This window comes from Medicago sativa, chromosome 8 (assembly GCF_051527215.1).
Source record: "Medicago sativa cultivar Bolivia chromosome 8, Bolivia_mono, whole genome shotgun sequence".
Lineage (NCBI taxonomy): Eukaryota > Viridiplantae > Streptophyta > Magnoliopsida > Fabales > Fabaceae > Medicago > Medicago sativa.
This window is the reverse complement of record NC_140756.1, coordinates 64,392,251-64,408,438: the sequence shown is the minus strand read 5'-3', so window position 1 is coordinate 64,408,438 and position 16,188 is coordinate 64,392,251. Positions and strand designations below refer to the sequence as shown.

Sequence of the window (16,188 nt, the reverse complement as noted above, 5' to 3'; positions counted from 1 at the left end):
ACAGGTCTAACACACATAGGTCTCACTGGTTCCCTTGCAAGAAAGTAAATGTAAATACTTTCTTGCCTTGGACCAAGACACCATCCCCCTCACCCTAAAAATTTTATTATAAAAAAAAAAAAAATTGCACTCAGTTGATTATTCCCTATATGCAAAGATTATGTTTTACTCTATAGAAGACACCAATAAATAATTGCCAAAACTTAAAACAAATCCAAAAATATTCCCACAGAATATTATCAAAATAAATATTCCATATTTTGAAATAAAAAAGAAATACAACACTATACATGATGGAAATGCATTTTCGTATAGATGTTCAAATTAGGGGTGTGGGCAAAAAAACCAAAAACTGAACTGCTGAACTGAACAAAAAAAAAAAAATTTGAACTATTACTAACAATTCTGAAACTGAACTGAAACAGTTCAGTTCAAAACAGTTCAGTTCGATTCAAAACAGTTCAGTTCGGAACAGTTCAGTTCAGTTCGGTAACTAAAATTCAATTTCATTTTTTTTCATATTTTTTTTCAAAGGTACCAATAATAACAGTTCAGAACAGTTCAGTTATTTTAAATTTAGCAAACAGTTCAGTTCGGTTCGATTCAGTTTTCATCACGAACTGAACCATGCCCACCCCTAGTTCAAATGTGTTCTTCAGAGACATATTCCTTATTTTAGGAGTTAAATTGCTAGCAAAATACAACTAAATATAATTATTTATTTATTTTTTGTCAATGACTAAATATAATTATTATATGTATAAGATGTGAGCATTGTAGTATTATGTTACAACTTCTCCCACTGGTTTATGTTTTCCAAGTGTTTTTCTCGGCCATCATTCACTTTCGAAACAAGGGGAGATTCTAATTAGTAAGTAATGGTGATTTATTAGTCCAAAAAATGGTATGAGAACAAAGTCACAAATTAATTTATCTTAGCAGGTTGATGAGCTTCTCAAGCTCAATGGACTCGGGTGCTTTGAAGGCTTACGACCACCGGAAACCTGTACAGTCGAGGCAGAACATGGAAACATCAGTAGCCGTTGCAGGAGAGTGGTAAGGAATGATGGAACAAGAGTGCTCATTCGTGCAAGGAAGCTTGTGGAGGAATTTGATGTAGAAGTGAGATCCAGGGAAGCAAATTAGTTTGGAATTAAACATATTCTTGCCAGCTCTTCTTCAGTCTCCTCGGTCATCTCCACGACAAAAAACTGAAATGCCGGGACATGTACAAACCCTTTATAATTTGCAATGAATATTAAAGAGAAAGAACACATGGTATGGACCCAAAAATATCCTTTAGTGAATAACAATGATTTCTGATGACAGTACAATGCCCAGAAAAAATGCATCTTCAATTGATTGGACAACAACTCAGCCTGCCATAAAATTTGGAGGTACAAGTGTAATCCAAAAATTACAAACATTGAAGAAATGGGTGGAAATCTTATTAAGCACAGGGAAGGCACTTGCACTAATAACTCCAATATAAATATAGAAAGAACAATTGACAAAAATATGCATGTGCTTTACTAGTATTTACCTATAAGGCTAACTATTTTTATGTTACAAAAAGAATGCCTATAAAGAATAGATAAAGCAAAACTATAATAAAATAAAATAAAATTAAAAAAAAAAGTTTTTCTATATAAAAATGAAACATTCGAGAAGATATTAGTGTAATCATACCAATGTCCAGAAGATGAGGCCCTAAACATTCACCATGTGTGCATCAGCCACTGACGAATTCAAGTCTTCTCGAGATTGCGATCTTCTACTCTGCAGACGCATCTGACTTCTGTGGGGCTTCCAGAAGGTCCCTATATTACTACTGTCAAACGGCATCTGCCCTAAATTGGTAGAGGAATAACTGTGCGAGACACTACTAGCTGCCGGGTAAAAGGAAGATTCCATCATCTGGATGCCTGCACTGTTATCACCAAGACCATGTCCCAGGCTAAATGGTCTATCTTGTGAACCTGCGATAGTTGGGCTGAGTGGTGTCTTTGTTCTTGACTCTCCTACAATAACATAGGTACATTATCTTCAAAGCTCAATCATAAAGAATCATTTCAAATACTCTACACAGATTGTATCAAGAGTTTAGACTGAAGGAATTGTGAAATGCTTGAGTGTGTAATTAGCACTCAGCAAATTTTATTATTATACCATACCCCCTTTACAACGTACATGTTACATTTACAAGGAAAATAAATTCAAGTTCAATTTCCCAAAGTGCGTGGATTAAATCACAGTACATGAATCTACAAATTACATAAGGCTTGAAATGCTGTTATTCCTGGCAACCATCTAACTTTTCCCAACACTCGCCAATCAAACCAGGACATATATAAGTTAAATGCCCAAGTTTGCATCAAATATATTGAATCTGGGATCCTCTTAAAGACTCTGTAATTTTAGCTTCATCATTATATTGCAGTAATTCGAAAGGAATTTGACTTTGCTCCTTCGGGTGGAAATTCAGGTTTTTCAGGACCAATAGAAGATTGATGAAAATCTTTATTGGACTTGGTAAAGTTCTGTGTTGTGTCAAAGACACAAACATGCAGCCACAACCCCTTGGGGGACTACTTCCCCCATTGCTTACACTGGATCTAATATGGGAAAATTTACCTTAAAGATTTTAATTTAAGACTTCCTAAATCCAAAGTATAGTCAAAATATGTTCATTTCATCTTATTAAACACCCTTATATAGCCAATATTGTGGCTAATATGTTTGCTACGGAGATTATACGGCTTCATGAAGATTATAGTGGCTAATATGTTTGCTAATATGTCTATCACTAATTTTTTCCTAACTTTAACTACCATTAGACGGTTACTCTTACCGTTTCCTATGCGGTCTCTGATTCCATCAGTTCTTCCTATCACCCAGAAGCAAACAGAAGTTTTGAGCAGGTGCTTCGAAGCTATTTGAAATGTTTAACTGCTGAACAACAAATAATTTGGGCTGATTGGAATGAATTATAGGCGGAATTCCAAAATGAAATTTCATCTCAATTTTCCGTTGAACCCTTTTTTGAGTATTCTATGGCAGGAAAAGTCCTACTGTCCCTCAGTTTCTTAAGTAATGAGACTATAGTTAAGGCAGTGGGGAGAAAGTATTAGATAGAAGAGATCACAGTCGTCAATCCTGAATAGAGGTGCGAAGCAGCCAATCTCAAACACGCTATAGTATAGATAGATTGGCCAATATAGCACCGCCATTGGGCAGGTATTGCTTAAAATATAATCTCGCTAGGGTGCAATAACAAAATGAAGAAATGTGCAAACAAGAACAGGAGACCGTCACCAGTGCAATTTCAATTGGGAGAAGTGGTCTTTCTTAAATTGAGGCCCCATACGTAACCCACAATTTCTAGAAGGTTCTACCAGAAATTGGCAGCAACATATTACAGCCTTTTTAAATTATTGTTGAATATGGCGAGGGTGCATGCAACTTCAACTTTTCTGTTCACTCCTTAAGGGAGTTGGCAGATATCATCTGCAAGCCAACTAACCAAGTGGTATGGAGATGATTGCTATAGAAGATGAAGTCGAATCAGAATCAGTGCTTACTAGTAGAGAAATTGTTCAATACTGAGTGGTGATTCACCTACAGTCAATCAGGTGCCATTCTCAATTTCCTAATCTTAGCCTTGAGGACAAGGTTATGGCTGCGGTATACTAGATCCCAAATTTAAACATGATCCAAGTTCTAGATCTAGCAGAAAACAAGCCTGAAATATGGCTAGAGTACTAGCAGGGGAGAGCTAGTATATGTAGGATAGTTACGTAATAGCTATTTAATTGAGTAAAAGGATGGTTATATGGCAGGACAACTATCTGACAGTTACTTAGGCTTTGTTTGCGAGTTGGGTTTTGAAGGTGAGGGGAGGGGAAGGAAAGGCTTATGGAGAGGTTAACCCTTGGTTGGGAGTTTTAAAAAAACAAGGAAAGGTTTTGGGGGGTTTTGAAGGGCTTAATTTGTCCAATTTTAAAGTTCCCCCAAATTGGGGGGTTTTGGGGGGTTAAACATACATATTGACAATTTTGTCCTCATAATAATTCAAAATTCCAATTATAATTTACAAGATAAATTACAAAGTATAACATAATGTATTGATTTTAAGAGAAAAAATGGTGAAATAGTAAAATTATCACATAAGCCCTCCATCTCCTTTCCTTGTTGGTTTCTTTAACTCCCAAACAAGGGGGAGGCTTTCCCTCCTTTCTCCCTTCCCTCCCTTCCCTTCCCTTCCCCTCCTTAGCCTTTCCTTTCCTTCCCCTCAAAACTCGCAAACAAAGCCTAGTGACTAGGAGTGGGGAAAATAGAAATTGATAAATATAGAAAGAACACAAAGCGTATAGAAATTTCAATGTTATAGAGGCCTAAAGCAAATTTTATATTGATGCTTTTTAAATTAAAATAAATAAAAATAACACAAGACGTACAGAAAATAATAAATAAGAATTAAGTTTTGTTCACTAAGACTTGAATCTAGGTTAAGAGGATATGACGCCTTCAGTTTGACCAATTGAGCTGGACAAACATCTCTGAATTATCTATCATATATACTATATATTTCTATAACTAAGTTGAAATTCTTTAGGTCGTTTTTTGGCTCAAAATTTTGGGGCCTAAAGTCCTAGCTTGGACAGCTTGGCCCTCGAGCAGGCCCTGAAAACTGGGACATTGTTCTTTCCGAACAAGGGGTCAAGAATCAAGATACAAACTAAGATAATTCTGTTTCAAATGCTTCACCGAGGTGACGTGTATTAATGGAGAGGCATCACACAAATTCAGATGAGAAGAAAGATAACTTCACACATCTATGCTTCACTAAAAATCACTTTCATAGTTCAAACTTCCTAACACTATCAGTTTATTTCCAAAATAATATTAGATGACTCAACACATCTTGGATAAGCTTTGATACCATATTAGAATTTGGGCTAGGCCTAAGTCAACCTTCACCGAGGTGACGTGTATTAATGGAGAGGCATCACACAAATTCAGATGAGAAGAAAGATAACTTCACACATCTATGCTTCACTAAAAATCACTTTCATAGTTCAAACTTCCTAACACTATCTTCTAGGTCCAAGGTTGTACATTATTTACAGTTTATTTCCAAAATAATATTAGATGACTCAACACATCTTGGATAAGCTTTGATACCATATTAGAATTTGGGCTAGGCCTAAGTCAACCTTACAAAACCGGCTTGTAAGGTGAGGGCTGCCCAAGCTTTATAAACACTACACATGCCATATATCTATGCAATGTGGGACTAAATCCACCCCTTCACACCCAACACAATGAAGGTGTTGGAGGCTGCAATGAAGGCAACCCAAATGCTACAGTTAGGCAGCTAGGGGTGAACCGCAATGGAGGCAGAATTTCCAACATATTACAATAAACAATTGCACAAAGGTCACTAACTTAACTGTTGATGATGTGTCAGCAATCTCATGCCATTAAACTTATGGGGTCATTAGTTGTAAAATGGAATGGATAACTCTGATAAATAAGCTATGTGGTGATGTAATATATAATTTGTATGCATGTAAATAGCTTACCAGAAATAATTGGACTCCAACTCTTGAACCATAAAGGAGACGGGATATTAAGAACAGATGAACTGGACGTGGTGTTATGCCTGAAAAGGGGAAGGTATTGCCTCCGGAAAAATCTTGGCACCCATTTGAGGACACATGATAAAGCGCAACATAAAAGAATAAGAGAAAGTAACAAAATGGGAATAAGAATCAGAGGATTCATCTTCATCTGAACCAAGTCAAATCCACGAAGCCCAAATCTGGTCGAATAAGACTTCCCAGCTTCCAACAAAGCCACCCCAAGCGTCCAAGTGATACTTCCAGAGCCAACAGTTATATGTCTATCTGTAATATGCAAACCCTCTCTCAGCAAAGACGCAACATAAGGCGCCCTGAAACAATATTGCTCGATAAAAGGCTGTGGAGCAACACTTTTCTTAGCCACGTCCCATTTTTTTTCACAAAACTCCCTACCCTTTTCCAACACATCATCAATAGTAGCCTCAGAAGTCAAATTGAAAAACCTATACACCACAAAAAACCCCGAAATCACATAAAAATGACCCAACGGGCGAGGAAGATTCTCTCGCAAAGCACAAGGATTCACTTCACAATCAAGACCCTGACCAACATCAGACCATTCCGACAAATTAACAGCCACCTTAGCAATCGCGCTACACTCTTGCCAATTTGGCGCACCTACAAGTGTCACCGGTGTCTTCATCGCTTCTTTCCCACCACCACCAACAACATTCCCACTCCCGCTCCCATTAACTTTCGGACTCTCCCCTCCATTCCCTCTCTCACCAACCAAACACCGAGAACACGTATACTGATTCTTAAACCCATTTTGCAAACAAGGATGTTTAACAACTCCACCTAAACCAACTTTCCCTTTCTTAAAAACATATGCAACCGATTTATCAAATGCTTCATTAAGACCATACCCAGCTAAAGAATACGCCGTTAAATGATGATTAACATCACCAATCCTAACAAACAAACTAGTTTCCCCATTCAAACGTTCTTGATCGCTTTCAAACGTAACTTGCAAACTCGACCCACCTAAATCAAGTGCACCATAAGTATCTTTCCTAGGCTTAACCCCCAAAATCCCACTATCATAATTCAAAGCAATCCACCCAAAATAAGCTTCTTCAGTCCCACTAATAATCTTAACCCAATCTTTCCTACAAACAAAACCCGAACTTTTCCTAACAACATTCCAAGCATTATCAAGTAACCATTTTGAATCCTCATTCGGTAATCTCCTAACACCAGCAGTAGCATATAAAAAAAGCGAAGTGCTTTTATGAAAATCTTCAGGAATCTGTTTCATAGCCCATTTTAAAAGCGGTCTCAACGCGCCTTTTAAACCGGTTACATTATGAACCAGTTTATCCAAACCCGGTTCAGTTTCCATTCGATCATAAGCACGGCCACTCTGTGAACCGGGTTTTTTCTTTAACCCGTTTCGCAATGAAGTAACTGAAATCGGAAGTGAAGTGTGTTCCTTTTTTTGAGGTTGAATTTCGGCTTTGTAAACATAAACACGTGTACCGGTGCTACCAGAATCCAAAACGACGTAGTATTTATTAGATGAAGATTGATGGTGAGAGTAAATTGTGTAGATGATGAGGATGAGGAAGAGGAGGAAGATGATGAGGGTAATGGGCCGGGCCCATTTTTTACGAGCTGGGCTTTGGGTTTGAGGTGGTTTGGTTTTGGAGAAAGTTGAATTTGGAAGAAGTTGTTGTTGTTGTTGGTGTTGGGTGATTGGATGGACGGTTGTGATTGGATCTTGTGGATTGAGGTGGCGGTAGGAGGTGAGATCTTGGAGGGAAGATGAGATACGGAGGGTGCTTTTGCCGCCGGAGGTTTTGCCAAAGACCATGGCGCTTTGTTGCGATGAGAGAGAGAGAGAGAGAGAGAGAGAGATTTCAGTGCATTGTGATTTGTGTGAATTAGGGTTCTGAAATGTGGAGTGAGAAAGTGAATGAGATTTAGAGGTTGTGAAAACTGAATGGAAAGGAATTAGAGTTGTTGTTGATGGGTATTGTGTAGTTGATGAGATCTGGTGTGGAGTGTTGGGAGTTTGAAGAGAGAGAGAGAGAGAGAGAGAGAGATTCACAGTGAAGAGAGAGAGAGAGAGATGGAGTTGGATCTCTCTGTAGAACAGAGCTGGTGAAAACAAAGAAGAAGAAGAAGAAGAACTGGTTTTTTATTTTTTTATTTTTTGAATTTTGCAGTTATGGTATTTTATTGGGCTAGATTTGACAAATGAATATGGTTGTCCCATTTTTTTTTAGAAAATTACTTTTCTCCTTTTCGGTTTAATCCTTTTTTAAGTTGAGTCAACTAATCTTCGGTCAAAAAAAGTTGAGTCAACTAATCTTAAAAGTATCACTGTGAGTTAACTTGTGCTGAAAAATGTCGAGTGTGAGTTAACTTCCACTAAAATTAGCAATTTCGAAAGGGAGAAGAACAATTTTCTTTTTTGTACTATTACATGGGAGATGCGTTCGCGATACAATTTGGTTCGCTTTTGAGATAAAAAATAATCTGATCTACAAGATAAAGAACCATGCAGTTTAAACATTAAACTATAAGATAAAAAACCATGCAGTTTAAACATGGATTGAGTTAGCGTTTCTTTTACTGTGTGGTTTGGTTTGGTTTGTGTGACGAAACCAAAGCCACAAATTGGTCCAAACACATCTGATAAATGTGTTTTTTTACGGTTTTCAGTTTGAGTTAGTTCGATTTATGGTTTTCTATTGAGTTGATTCAATTTTAACACCCCTACTATTGGGTTGTGTTTGACTATCTCCTTTCTCACCCAGCTTGCATCTCAAATATCCATAGTTTGTCAGAATTTTAAAATTCAAATGTGTAAAATGGGGGGATGCAAGGACAACCTTTTTACACGTTCAAATTTTAAAATCCACACCACACCAACAGCCTCTTAAGAGCATCTCCAATGGGGGGTCCTTACTTAACAATGATCACTCCCCGTTAAGGAACGGACAACTATATAAGGACCCTCTCTCTCCTAGGTAACTAACGGGTCCCACGTTCAAAAAAGTAATAAAATATGTACTACTTGGTCCCACTTGCATAAAGAAGTAATAAAATGTGTACTACTTGGTCCCACTTGTATAAATGAGTAATAGATAAACTATTTTTGTTTAATATGTAAAAATATTGGGACATATTTAAGTACTTTTCATTGGAGCCCTTATTAGTATATTGCTGTTGGAGTCATTGAGTCCTAAATAAGTGATGTGTCATGTGAGGTCCATTTAAAAAGTCCTTATTAAGGAACTACCCTTGTGGATGCTCTAAGAAGCGTTTTTGGTGGGAAAAAGAAATTCATGTTGTGTTTCCTTCCTACTTGCATTTATTTGTGGGTCCATTTTATTCACCCTACGTCTACGTGATTTCAGAAATACAATAGGAGTTGGGGAAAAACCCGTGTTTTTGTCTGAAAAATCACATTTAGACGCAAAAAAATTGTTGCATTATTTTTGGGTGCGTATTTCCAAAGTGCTTGAGGGAAGAGGAAAAGTTGCTCCATTTATTTGTTGTTTAGTATTTTACCTTTAGAAAAGCTTTCAAGCAACCCAATTGAACAACGATTTCTATAAAGCAACTACAAGTTTAGTACTATAAGAAGGTATTCATCACATGGGTTACTCTTTTTTGGAAATATTCTATCGAAAGCTATCTTCCGATAAGACTACTTTGTCTATTTTGAGAATGAGAAACACGAAGCCTATGGAGCAACCATCTTAGAAAAATCACCAAAGGTTGCATATCCAAATATGCAGTTTTAGATAATTTGTGCGCCCAAAATAAATAACAGTATACACCGTCAAAGTACTATGACTGTGACACCATTTTTGTTATCATTTAACGTCTTAAAGTGATAGCATAGAGTTTCAAAACCAAATTCTTTTCAAGTATTTTTCACAGGTAACAGATAACCTTGTCGAATTTGTAATATATCCTACAAAATTAGAGTTTCAATTCTCTTAATTTTAGTTCTTCTAACCAGTTATATGTGTATATAGGATATCAATAAGAGAGAGAAAAATTATGGCACAACTTTTTACACAGCCTTTCACAATTCATTTCATCAATCCGAAGGCTTTGTAGATAAGACTGAGAAAATGTTAACTCTAGGAAATGAAGTTTTGTGAAGAGATTCAGGGACCCTTTTAGAGCTATGATGAGGAATAACTCCGGCAGCTGCCTGTCTTTCTCTATATGATGCCCAAGTAACCGCGTACAGACCAATGATGATTAGAGATCCACCTAAGACACTGTTGTCATCATGGACAAATAATTCAGAAAAATAAGACTTTAATTGTATCAAACATTAACATAGACACGATATATGCACCGACACGCAGACACTAATAATAGTTTAAGAAAATGAAAGTGATTGAATGTAAACACGTGCATTGGTATCGTGAAGGATGTCGGACACTAATGTCAGTGCTACATAGCTTTAAACAATAAAATTATTTCAGTCACCTCTGGATGTTAAAAAAATAGGAAGAATTCTTGCATAATCATCGTTTACACAAGTTATGCATGCAGGCTAAGCTAAAGCATACATGTTTCATTATTTCATCAATCTATCTGCTATACAATTCATATTGCAAATAATGATGTGTAAGTTATTGGCTTAATGTAAACAACTTGAATATACTAAGCTTGTTTAAGAATATCACTAGAAAAAGGAAAGCAGGGGAAACTCAAGTAATCAATTAACTAAGACATTTCATTAGTCATAAAATAAGTTATTTGTTTTTCTGAAAAATGAAGTGTGTCGTGTCTTTTTTGTGTCACCACCATTAACAAAGTGACAATAGGCTTACAATCACTTATGAAAAAGTTCTTCTTAAGATTAAGTGTTTAAATAAAAGAGTTTCTGAAAGAAAAAAAATTATGTAAAAACTAATTTCATCTCATATATAAGGAGTTATTGTTTAACAACTCAAAATTATTTGCTATATTCTTTCAAAATCTCTTTTTTCTGTTGGTACCTATTGAGGAGTTCGTCGAAAAAGATTCTAAGACAACAATGCATCAATAAGTGGGAAGTTATACGAGAGATGTACCTTCCCATGTAAATCGGACTTCCAATAAAAATTCTAGACAGGAGAGCAGCCGCCCCAGGTTGAAGCGGATTATAAAGGGCAACCATGGCTGGGCCCAAGATCTTGTTGCTCCATGTAATGATTCCATAGTTAAGGGCAGATGCAATAATTCCCTGAATAAAGAAGAAAGACATGTTTAAGAAACAACATGGACAATATCCTTCGAAGTAATAAATTTATAGAAGTCAATATCAAGACCACTGAGTTCTAAAATCTAGGAACAGAAGATACTTGCACTCTTACACAAATGGATTTTTCCTGCAGTCGACATTTTCAATAATCGAGATCTCAGCTGTAGGATCAAGATCGGACATCTCAGATTTCATGATGTATTTTTAATCTGATTTGATGAATTTTAAATATGAGTGATCCGATCTCCATCCAACAGCCAACATTCACCGACTGGAGTGAATGCAACATTTCGCAACTGCAGAGAACTTGGGTCCAATTCTTTTCATGCTCAAAAGAACACAGCCTAACATGCAAATTTCATCAACATTTATGGCCTGTTTCACACGCGTCGGTTTAAGTATTTTTTTTCTCACTCTTGTATGGCTAGACAGATAGAAACCACCAGAGCATATCAGGAAACCCAAATTACAAAATTACGCTGCTCCAACAAAAACATAATTTTGAGTCAAAAAAGAAAAAGAAAAACATAAATTTTCCCAATCATTATAATGCCAAGACTAGTTGCTTAGGTGACAAATAATGCCAAGACTGGTTGCTTAGGTCACAAACTGTGGTGTATAATTAAAACAAACATGACATTACATATCACTTGGTTGCTAGTATTAAAAGTGTTCGAGAGGTGTAAATGCTTTACAAAAGCATTTGGATTCATCTAATGCTAAGAGATTTGTTATGTTTTTTTTGCCAATACCTATAAGTGAGCAAATCAAATAAAAAGAAACACAAACAAAAAGACCACATATAGAAAATTGCATAAAATCATGTTACTTACAACCAAAGCTTTTTCCGACCAAGTGGGAATGGATTAAATAATGCCATAATGGGGTTCACTTTTCTGTTTTTCTAACCGGTGGAAGTGGCAACATATAGTTAACAAGTAGCGGACTTATACTATCATTAGTAGATTCAAAATTGAACCCAAAGTTAAAAGACAAAATTAAGGAAAGCTTATAAAAAAGTGGTTCTTCTATTTTCCTCACTTGCAAAAACTTGGATCACTATGAAAAAAGGTGGTATTATAACAACATTGACTCCTAAAAAGATGGCTTCCATTACAAAAACACAAAAAAATGAAAATGGACGTATCGAATAAAAGCAACAAACAATGAATAGGGAAAATGGACCAAAATGATTAGCAATATAACTAACAATGGCTCATGACATTGAAGGTTGATTGGAAATTCTGGTTACTCACAGCATATAAAACAGCAAATGTTTCAGACTGTGTCAAACTCCAATCAGTTGATTCATCGGTCACGAAGTATGATGTAGTGACCATCAGTAAAGCTCCAAAGAAGTATGAATATGCTGTGACAGATAGGTTTGCAGGATACTTCTTTAATATTGGAGCCTGAAAATAATCCATGATGATAAATTAAACATAAGAATTTCACATATAAAATACCCCAATATCACCATAGATTTTCAAAAATATTAAGGAGCAAGCATGACTAATCTGCTCAACGAAGAAATATTGAATGATATTCTTCTAATAAATCATTAAATCTGAAAACAAAAATGACAACCTTTGGAGGTCATCCAATAAGACATCAATATGTGTAAAATATCGCTTTATTTGGATGGAGATGAACGGATATGGGGATCTTTCATTGTCATTGTTAAAGAAAATTAAGAATCAAATTGACTCAGTGCTGTCAGTTTCCCTGTCTCTATATTTATACTAAGAAATAAAGCACAATACAGGAGGGATATGCCTAGCCCAATAACACTTAACTAATGGTTATTTCTGAAAATCCCCTCAAGCTGGGACATATATTTCCAATGCCTGGTCATTAGGCACTTAAGTATAAAGTTGGAATATAATCCCCTCAAGGTTACCTCCAACAAGAACAGTAACCATAAGTGGATCTCCAGTAACCAGAGGATTCGTCCAATCAGCATCATAAAAGAAATGGAGGTGTCCATTACTATAAATTTTGAGTATATGAAGAGTTTAATACTTCAAAAGATTTAGCTCCAAAAAACCTGTTTTTTTTTTCTTCAGCAAATCAATAACATTCTTTCTCTTTAGGTTAGAAAAATGCTCTCTTACTCTCATTCTTGGTCTGAAATCTGAATTCAATTCTGAAACTATGTCTGAATAAAATCATTGATTTTTCTGATTCTAATCTCATTGTTCCGGTTCTACATGAAAGGTGCATCCACCTTGTGACTTGAAAGCATTCGAAAGGACTAAGGGTATGTTTGGATAAGGAGGGAAAGGGAGGGGAGGGCTTACTTTTCTTTTTTAAATTACAGACACTATATAATGTGTTTTAAAACAAATTAAGTGTGATTGAAGTATTATATGATCATTTATCATATTGTATTTCAATTTTTTTAAAATATCAATTATATTTCAAAATATAGGCTTAGCCCTCCAAAGTCCTACCCTCCAAAAACCCCTCCCAAACAGACCCTAAGTGATCAAAATTGGTGCAGTCTTGTATTCATTTCTGGTCGACTAAGTCGAGCAGGTGTGATTAGGTTGATGTGAAAATTGGACCAAGGCTCTAAACAGACTGCCATGGAGGCCAGTTTGCAGGTTTTCCAGCTGAACTATCTGGTCCAGCCCAGACAACTATGACTCTTGTAGTCATCAAATGTGTATAATACATGGGAGTTGGGGCTTAGCCGCTTAACAAATAAGTAACGGAGATAAGCGACAGTAATCACTATTTTTTGCCTTAACTTAATGCGGCTGTAATAAACAATCATTTAAAGGGTATAAAAAGATATGTACCTGAATGGATAGAAAAGTAGCCATGCACATGCAGTTTCCTATTAAGCACAGAACCCCAACATGAAAATGGTCTAATCCAAGATTCATTAAACCACTAACTAACCATCCAGATGGCTCTGGTTGACCTCTTGCAGTTATTTCACTGTGTGATATAAGGTCCATTTCTGAATATCCTACCAGTGCTGGACCACGGTACAAAACCATCACCAAGGCCCCCAAAACACATACAAGAATTCCTCCAACCTTAGCCAGACCTTCATATCTTAGCAAGTTCACTCTTTCTGTACTGCATGAATAAGTTTATTAAGTTACACATTATCATATGTTCTGGTGTAACTGAATTTAATTAATGTGCAGATTTGGTGCAACATTAGCGTGAGTTGTGCGTTCCACAAAAAAAAAATGCATTCACAGAATCACAACACAGAAATTGAAAAGAGAGAAACTAACCCCATCATTATAGCCAACAAAAATGTAAAGACCGGAGTAGCTGGCTGAATTGCAGCAGCATAAGTTGGATTAGTATAGCTCAAACCAATAAGAAACAAAAGATGATTTCCAAATATCCTGAGCACAAATAACGAAGCAAAATACCAATGCATCAATAAGATAGCATATAAGTCAAACATAATAAAACTAGTGAGTATGTGACTACATCAAAAACCTTACCCAGTTAGTCCGAGAAAGAAAAATGATGTCACTAAGCTCTTGGTTAGGGGCGGCCGTGTACGTCTACATACAATACAACATGGCATTATTAGGATACTCATGCATTACAATAAAGTGCAGATGACAAGATTAGGATACAAAGTAGTTGCAAGTCAAAATATCACTACTGAAGTTTGAATTTGTAACAGTTGCAAAGTTAAATGTACACAACGCCGGCCCGAAAACAAAATTAGCATCCACCTTCATAATTGCAAACTATGACTATAGCAATAAAAAGAGCAACCCTAGGATCAAACTTGAGATGATCGCTGATCAGTATCATCAAATAGCAGCTGTATATAAACGGGACTATAACATAGCAGAATTTGAATAAATCATTACTGTTCCACAACTTAAATCATGTTGGTCATGTTCCACACTAAAAGTAGACTATAACAGCCACCAACTGCTTCCACTTATTTTTAAGGCCGTACCCTTCCACACAGGTTTTTCTTTAGTATTTTTACGTTTTTTTACTGGAGCATTATCTATAGCGGCACTAAACTGCTATAGTGTAGCGGAATTTGGACAAACCGCTATTGTTCCGGGGTACATTATTTAAGGGAAAATGTTGTCAAATATCTGCTATTGTGGCACTGAAACACTAGTTTGTTTTTGTTAAAAAACTTTGCATCCAGTCCAAGGACCGACTAATCTGAGGGATCCAATCTCACCGTCCACTTGCGAGGGCCGCATTCAAAGCCAGAGCAAAGCTGTGTATGGACTAGCACACCAAAATTGGCGCTCTAACACACTATTGAATAGTGGAATTTAAACAATCCACTATAACCTAACCCTTAATTAATTAAATATTGAAGATGATACGAACAAACATAAGGGTATAATTTTGACACAGTTAAGCATACCCTAAACACAGATTATACAAATGGCAACAAAACAGGAGAAGAATTGAGTGAGTACCTTTCACGAAAAAAAGCGATGGGAGCGAGAATAGAGAGAGCAAGAAGATCACGAAAAACACAAAAAACGATTTGATTAACACCAACATTAAGAGCCAATTTGGTGATAACATGATAACCTCCTGTGAATAATTGAACCACTGCCATCGCCGAATGTGCTTTCCATATATCACCATTCCCTCCTCCGATTCCGACTCCCATTATTCTTCGATTCTTAGATCGCAATTCAATTCAATTGATTTGATAAGAATTCACACGATCCTCCTCTTTTCTATTGTATCATCACTCGCGCACGAGAATCGAATGAGTGCACGAGTGAAGGAGATCGAAGGTTGTTATTGGTTTGTTGGGTTTTGTAACAAACAAGTTTGGTGTTGGTTGTGGGTTTATTAAGAGAGACAAGACAAGATCCAATGATGCTTTGTTTCTGAGTTTGAGTTTGGACAAAAATGAATTGAATGAAGTTAGGCCAATTTTTTTTTTTTGTTAGAGTAGTCTACGCTAATGTCTATTGTCTTCTTCTTGCCGTGCCGGCTCCTTCAAACTACTATTAGTCACTTTAGTCCCTGGATGGGAGAGGATTCGTCACTTTAGTCCCTGAATGAAGAGAAATTGCAAAACAGTCTCTGCATGGTCAATTTCATGGACTAAAGTGACTAACGGAGCCTACATTCAGGGACTAAATTGACTAACGAAGTTTGCATTCAGGGACTAAATTGACTAACAAAGTCTACATTCAGGGACTATTTTGCAATTTATCTGCATTCAGGGACTAAAGTGACGAATCACTTCCGATTCAGGGACTAAAGTGACTAATTCCCCTTTATTTTTTTCCTTACAACTAGTGGAAAATACTTGGAAACTTAATAACCATAAAATCAAATAAAAGAGAA

General features: G+C 36.4%; 2 protein-coding genes across 3 annotated transcripts; both read right to left on the bottom strand.

Annotated features, from left to right (window-relative positions):
* Positions 1 to 699: 699 nt before the first annotated feature.
* Positions 700 to 7,756, bottom strand: LOC146900476 (putative apyrase 7). 2 transcript variants are annotated; one of them, XM_085739052.1, is made up of 3 exons: positions 5,586 to 7,756; positions 1,690 to 2,021; positions 700 to 1,379 (listed from the first exon to the last, which is right to left on the bottom strand). In XM_085739052.1, the coding sequence occupies exons 1-2, from the start codon at positions 7,456 to 7,458 to the stop codon at positions 1,711 to 1,713; spliced, it is 2,184 nt and encodes a 727-aa protein (XP_085595178.1). In that variant the 5' UTR covers positions 7,459 to 7,756; the 3' UTR covers positions 700 to 1,379; positions 1,690 to 1,710. The 2 variants fall into 2 exon arrangements, with proteins under 2 accessions (XP_085595178.1, XP_085595179.1); XM_085739053.1 differs by having other exon boundaries at positions 700 to 1,211.
* A 1,747-nt stretch (positions 7,757 to 9,503) lies between these two features.
* On the bottom strand, positions 9,504 to 15,746 carry LOC146900475 (WAT1-related protein At4g19185-like). Its single transcript, XM_085739054.1, has 7 exons — positions 15,297 to 15,746; positions 14,337 to 14,399; positions 14,118 to 14,234; positions 13,668 to 13,953; positions 12,120 to 12,275; positions 10,694 to 10,845; positions 9,504 to 9,889 (listed from the first exon to the last, which is right to left on the bottom strand). The coding sequence occupies exons 1-7, from the start codon at positions 15,494 to 15,496 to the stop codon at positions 9,703 to 9,705; spliced, it is 1,161 nt and encodes a 386-aa protein (XP_085595180.1). The 5' UTR covers positions 15,497 to 15,746; the 3' UTR covers positions 9,504 to 9,702.
* Positions 15,747 to 16,188: the final 442 nt, after the last annotated feature.